This window comes from Eurypyga helias, unplaced genomic scaffold (genome assembly GCF_000690775.1).
Source record: "Eurypyga helias isolate BGI_N326 unplaced genomic scaffold, ASM69077v1 scaffold21394, whole genome shotgun sequence".
In the NCBI taxonomy this organism is placed as follows: domain Eukaryota; kingdom Metazoa; phylum Chordata; class Aves; order Eurypygiformes; family Eurypygidae; genus Eurypyga; species Eurypyga helias.
This window is the reverse complement of record NW_010247150.1, coordinates 49,494-56,101: the sequence shown is the minus strand read 5'-3', so window position 1 is coordinate 56,101 and position 6,608 is coordinate 49,494. Positions and strand designations below refer to the sequence as shown.

At 47.1% G+C, this 6,608-nt stretch overlaps 1 protein-coding gene across 1 annotated transcript in view; it reads right to left on the bottom strand.

Moving 5' to 3' along the window:
- Nucleotides 1-714: 714 nt before the first annotated feature.
- LOC104508892 (voltage-dependent calcium channel subunit alpha-2/delta-4-like) overlaps nt 715-6,608 on the bottom strand; it is a gene marked incomplete at both ends in the record, with an annotated part of 55,243 nt that continues 49,349 nt past the window's right edge. Inside the window, 5 exons of the mRNA XM_010150655.1 lie at nt 715-810; nt 2,159-2,252; nt 4,206-4,303; nt 5,762-5,807; nt 5,941-6,008. Of these exons, the coding sequence (XP_010148957.1) occupies nt 715-810; nt 2,159-2,252; nt 4,206-4,303; nt 5,762-5,807; nt 5,941-6,008 (402 nt within the window). The remainder of the gene's footprint in view (nt 811-2,158; nt 2,253-4,205; nt 4,304-5,761; nt 5,808-5,940; nt 6,009-6,608) is intronic.

Below are 6,608 nucleotides of genomic sequence, written 5' to 3'. Positions count from 1 at the left end.
TGACTTCACCCAGACTGCCTCAAAAGGGTGTCAGTGTCACCTTTCAGGCACAGCCAAGCTCTGCCTTGAACATATGACTCGTGTTTGGGGAACTCAGAGACAGAGAAACAGCTGCCAAGAAGCTGAGGGCCACCACTGACACTGTCCCCTTCTGTTCCATCTGTTGGTGTGCCTCTGTAACCTGTCCTTTCTTAGAAGCAGTATGCACCAGCCTGCACATTCAAAATGCAATGAAGATGCAAACTATACCCTTTCCATGTCAAAACCCTCCACTGAACACACATTTTTGCCTTGAGGGAGAGGACAAGAGAATGAATCGTATGTGACAGATGTCAGTCACATCACTTAACGCCTCACTGGAAGGCACTGGGATACTACTGTGATGTGGGCAATGTAAAAGGCAGAACAAAATAAACCTGGAAGAGGAACTGAGACAGAAAGATCAAACCCAGCCAAGCTGGAATGCCACCCAGGCTCTGGAGTGCAGAGCCTCTGCACTGCAAAATGGTCCTGGGGGTATACAGTAACTATGGGCATTTTCTGTGTTAGCTGACTGAAGTCAGGGAATGACCAAGGGTTTTGACCGAAATGAATGCACTTTGGGACAGTATTTTAAGAAAAACTCAAAAGGACCAGAAGATGACAAAGGACTCCTACTACCCCAACTCATGCCCCCAGGGTGCTGCTTCTTTCCTTTCTGTTTGAGGGACTTACCTGTTGGAAATTTTCTCAGAGCCCACATATAGGGCACTCCTCATGAGTCCAGCCCGAGTGCCCAGAAATGCCATCTCAACACCTGACTCAGCCTCCCTGTGGAGCAGAAACACAAGCAGAAGCAAACAGTTCTCAAAGAACAGCCATCTCCCTGCCCCAGGGTGAGGACCTTTCAAACTAGAAGCCACACCTGGAGGTGTGGTCCCAAGTTCATTTGCAATATAACCCATTTACACCAGGAGTGACACTGTCTCCTGCCTGCTAATGGCAACAGGCTGTTACTGGCTAACAATTGGCAGGCTTAGAGTCGTACCTAGATTCACACCTTTGAATTTTTCTCATTTGGTTCTCTTGTAAGTAGACCATAAGCTCCTCTCTTCCTGCTAGCTCCTGCTCCAGGCAGCCTGCATGAGGCTGAAGTGAGGGAGAGGGGCTGCAGAGAGAATATCTGTCCCAGGCATACACAGCACGGGCAGTGTAGCAGACTGACTCTGTCAGTCAGCTGATTCCGACTTGTCTTGCTGGAGGTATAAAGGGCAAAGATGGGACAGATACATGCTGAAGAGCCAGTCTCAGCATGGTGGCCTTGAAGTGAGGGGTGTGTGTTGGTGTGTCTGTTTAAAGATGTGCCAATAATGGGGTGTCCTAGCACGACTGCTGCTGGCTCAAGCTCTGTTAACAGTAGGGGTACTGGTAACTGAAATGGGGACAAGAGTCCTGTGGCAACACATTTGTGTAAGTAACGTTGCCTCCTGAAAGTAGATCTGTGTGACATGATACTAGATACTACAAGCAACGGGTGCCTCACTGGAAATAATGAAGTAAACAGTTGTTTACTAGAGCCAGCCTTTCCACTCCCTTCCTGAGGCTCAGTGTGAAGGTATCACCAACAGAGACAAGATGAAACTCCCTTTTCTTCACTGCTGGTAAGGGAGCAATTTGCTTGCCACCTGGGATGGAACTTCTGCTACAGTCGTATGAGAAGTTGAGCCAAATCACACTGCTGATATTCAAAGGGATAACTGATGCATGGGGAAATAATGCATAATAAGGTTAAACTCAAATGGCCTCGGGTACCCTGAGACACCAAACTCTATCAAGAGGCAAATGCAGTGCATGAGTTAGGGGCTGCAAAGAACTGGTGCTGAATGCCCCTTGCCGTGACACATCAGGATCACTGCTGTTCTTCAGTGATATTCAGATAAACTCACCAAACTAAAGGCTCCCTGAGAAGGACCAACCTGCTGGAGTCCATTCCTGAGAGACACTTTCTGAGTTATTTCTAAAGCTATTCAGCTATTTCTATCAGCTTTTTTTGAGCAATTTCTAAAGTTTCTTATATGCTGTGCAAGGATCTGTGACTGTTTCTGACACTGCATAAGGCCATAGCATCTGGACGTGTATCTTAATGATGTTTACTCATATTTGTTTCTCACACACATACATGGACATATTGAGGGCTAGTGTTGTCCAGTAGGCTTCCATGGGTGCAGTGACCACTGCATCAAACAGCACCTCCTGGACCAACTCCTCGTCACCTAAGAAGAGAGAACAAGAATCAGGAGAGAGACATGCCCCTTCCTAGATGCCTTAGAGAGCCGTGAAGCCAACATGGCACTAAGAGGCTTCCCCTTGCAGGACTGAGAGCAGGACCCACCACCATCCATGGCAGAGACCACAAGCACAGATGTTACAACTGAGATCATCAGGCTAGTTCCTCTGCAGACTCAGTAGAAGGGGGATTGGGTTTGAGTGCTGGCAAGCGAGAGGCTTTCAAATGAAGTTATTCATCAGGCCTTCACTCTGACCTTCTCCTCAACTTAACAGGTTGCCCATAGCTGTTGCCGCAAATCCCTGCTTTGACCTTTCTTTTAGGTGTTCTGTAGAAGGACACCGGACACCCCATTCCACTCAAGAAGCTCCTTCAAAGCTCTTAGTGACTTCTTCATGGCTTTTCTTCTATTCTTGTGTTCTATGGCTTCTCTGATACCCCTCTGTCCTTCCTGTAAATCTCACAAAATGCTGTCCTTGTCCCAGCCCCGTCCAGATGCTCAAGTCAGTCTAGGCTACCAGACTCCTCAAGCCTAGACTGGGACTGAGGGGTGTTTAGGAAGGTTCAAATATGCCATGTGCTAAATGGCATACTCAAAGATCGCATTTGACCTGCTTAATTTCTGAGTTGCCCTGCCTCCATTCATTTCATGCTGTGAGAATGTGATGGCTATCATATTGCAGATACGCCCCTTTTGGTGCTGTTCTAGGTGGACCCCCACCCCTCACTCCACCCCTGTTTCAGTGTTTCTGCCTCTACTTTCTGTGTTGAGGTCCCAGGTCTCCCCTAATATTATCTCCCAAGTTCTCCCACCTTTCCCCTTTCTTTGTCACAGTTGTCAGAATCCATTTCTCTATCCTTGCTGTCACTGGGACATCAAAACCAGAGTTCACCAGCAGATCTTTCCCTCCCCAGGCCCCACATGTCTAGGATGTATCCAAATCCTGTTTCTTTTTCCTCTACAGCACTTCCAAATCTGCAAATTTCTCGAAGTCAGCTTTTCTGAAACTTTTGTCCTCCTCCCTGGCCTCTTTAACTCATACTTCTCTTTTCAGCCTCCTCCAAAGACAGCCTGCTCACACTGTGCAAGAGAGAAACAACTACTGGATTATACTTGGTGTTATTTCTAAGAGATCCCCATCCTCTTGCCAAAGGTTTGTGCCTCTCAGGTGGAGCATTACATGCAAAAGCTTGTACTTGGCACAGCTGAGGGGGCTGAAGCCATGGAGAGTGAGGTGGGCTGAAGGACATCCTAAAGCTAAATTGCTGTAGGGCTTTCCCACAAACAGCTGCACCCTCGACACAGATCCCACTCTGTGGCAGTGCTTTGCCAGCTGCTTGTGTGGGTACACGTGGCCTGGGGAATGGGGCCTGGTGCAAGGAATGAGCAGCAGGGGGAGCAGGAAAAATAATAGTTTTGTAATAATTTTTTTCCCCAAATCAATCACCAATTATGTTTGGAAAACAAAATGAATAAGCCATGTTCTGAAAGAACCCATCTGTCTAGATGGCACCATGCAGCCCTTTGAGGATGTGGGCTGCGGCCCTGGGGAGCTGGGTAGTCACAGCAGCTTTCCTGGCTCCTCCTGCCATCACCCCCTCTAGCCCAGCTGGTCAGTCTGTGCTAAACATGGTGTGCAGCCCCCACTGAGCTCCATTCAAGCCTTTCACTTTTCAGTATTTCCTATGCTGAGACCTTCAGTGAGGCCAAGTCATGTAACAGCTTTGAAATGGAAAAAAATTCCTCTGATGGAGACAGGGAAGCGAATCCTCAGCTCATTTCCACATGTGAATTAAGCTGGGCTTGAGTCCAGCCCTGCCTGTGTGAGCAGGTGCCACAGGAGCTCAGTCTGACACCAATCAATTTGTCACGGTCCCTACTCCCCAGTGGTGGGTACAGGAAAACCCCAACAGGGCCCTTTTGGTGCCTGGGACTCACATTCCAGGTCAGGCTCCTCTCCAGTGAGGAACCGGATCACAGCCTCCAGCTGGCTGAGCTTCCGGTGGTCCGGATCAATGTCGGTGATGCAGTAAATCCTGGTGGGGAGGGGAGAAGCAACCCGCAAGGGCAAAGAGAAACAGTCATCAAGCAGATGCTCCTGGAAAATAACAACTGCAAACAAAAATTCAGCGAGAAAGCTTGGGCTGCAAAGCTTTTGCTGCTACTGCATGCTGTGCCCGCTCAAAATCTAACGATGTGGCTGTAAGTCAAACCCTACCAGTAAACCAAACACCAATTAATCTGACTGCTGCACTTAGTAGGGCTGCAATGTTCTCCAGCATTAGCTCACAATGCAACGTAGCAGTCCCAAATCCTTCCAGCAATCATCTGTATTATGTGTTAAGATGTGTACCTGTGTCTGTACGAACAATAACAACGTGATGGAGAGAGCTGAAAAGCAGAGGGTCACACGCAATGCGAGTAAAACCGAATTGGGAGCAGATAAACCAAGAGACAGAGAAACAAAATGTGAGACTAGGGGTGAGCTTGCAGTATGATACGGTGGCAACAAAAGCTATCCCTAAGGGACATAGCTGCAGGAGCTTCGGGACACAGTTTAGGGAGAAGCAGGAGAATGCATTACAGATGTATTATGAAAGCAACGAGTCTTCTAATCCTGCTTCCAATTTTGACCCCTTCATTGTAAGGGGGACGGTGAGGAAGGGGTTATGAGAGAATTACAACTCATAAAGGGGCTGAAAGGAGTGATTTATGAGAGAAGTCTAAGCAAAATGAATATGTAAAGTGTTGTAAGCTGACACCCCAAGTTAGGAGTAGAAGAAGGAGAAGTCACTGCTTGTGTCTTAAATGTGCTGCCTGTGAAACTTGACAGTGTAATAAGAGGTGTGAAGGGCTGCAGGGCTTCTTGAATATAGTTATTTTGGCTTATATACAGGCTGGGTTCATGTGCCTGGGTGTAGCTGAATGTTGGGTTCATGAAAATCCCAAACCTCACAGCAATAAATGGAAAGTGCCATGCTTCACCCTGTTTCATATCCAAACAAAGCAAAACCATAAATTATGCTTGCTATTGAAAAAGGGGTCATAAATCACCTCCATGTTCCCTAGAAATAAGGTCTAGGCTCAGTTCAGAAGAATGCCAACCAAAAATAAGCTAGGATTTAAAAAAGCATTTCAATCTACTACTAAGCTTGCAACAAAATTTCCTGACAGGTCTGACATACTGTAGGTTTTCCAGCACAATTCTGAGCAACATGAGGAGGAACAAAATAAGTCTGAGCACAGAAGACTGAGGATAAATCTCAGGAAGTGTATTTTAGCAGAGGGGTGTGCAAGGTCCTGGTGGGATCTCCCAAAGGAAGAGGTGGAGCTGAATTGCATGGAGACGACCAGGTCTTTGCAGGTACAGCCCCTGAACAGCGCTGCTTTTTGTCTAGGCCGCAGCGGGCCGTGAACCCAAGCCAGACTGCTGGGAACGTTGCCAGAATGTCATGACAAAGTCCTGTGTCACTGACAGGATTTCCTCCACTTACCATTCATTCGCTAAAGACAGGTCTGGCTGGAGCAGGTCGTGCAAACCTGAAACCAGATAATACAGAGTGTTCCGTCAGGCAGCACATAGGCAGATGTAGGCTGTGGAGAAGGGAAGCAGGGAAGTTCAGAGTAGCCACCTTGTCCCTCAGGACAGAGTGGCTGTTGCAGATTAACCTACCCTCTTCCACCGAGGTGTTCCCCAGCAGAATGTACTCCCCGTGTCCCCTGGACAGCACAACGCCCAGGCTGCAGGCGAGAGGGAAAACAGAAGGCTTTTCAGCAAGGAGAGGTGTAATCCCTAAACATGACACTGCGTTCCCCACAATTACAACCCTTAAAGACATTAACTTCCTCCACAGCTATTAATGAAAAGAACATCATCGAAAGAGGATTAAGTGAGATCCGATTGCAGCACAAGAGGCTAAGGAACCTGTCTGTGGAGCTATGAGGCATTTTTGGGGACAGCTTTTTTGGCCAACGTTGTAGGTTCAGGTCAACAATAACATTTCTCCAATCTGTGCCAATTTCAAGCCATTTCAGCTGGGGAAAAAAACACAAAAGATTTTTTGCTTGATTTCTGATGCGGTGTTTTATAATTTTCAGTTGATAGCGATGTTTTGTTTAGAGCCATACACCAGAACATAAACCAGTCAGTGGAACTGAAAACTGAAGATATCTCATTTCTCTGAAATGAAACAACACACTCCACCTAAGGTATAGCTTTTCAACTCCGAACAAATCATAACATTCCTTTTGCATTGACCCCAAATGGCATTTTAATGGCCATAGGAACAAAGAAACTGACTATTCACATTGCTCTACTCATGAGTCGTAGCCAGTTTTAGT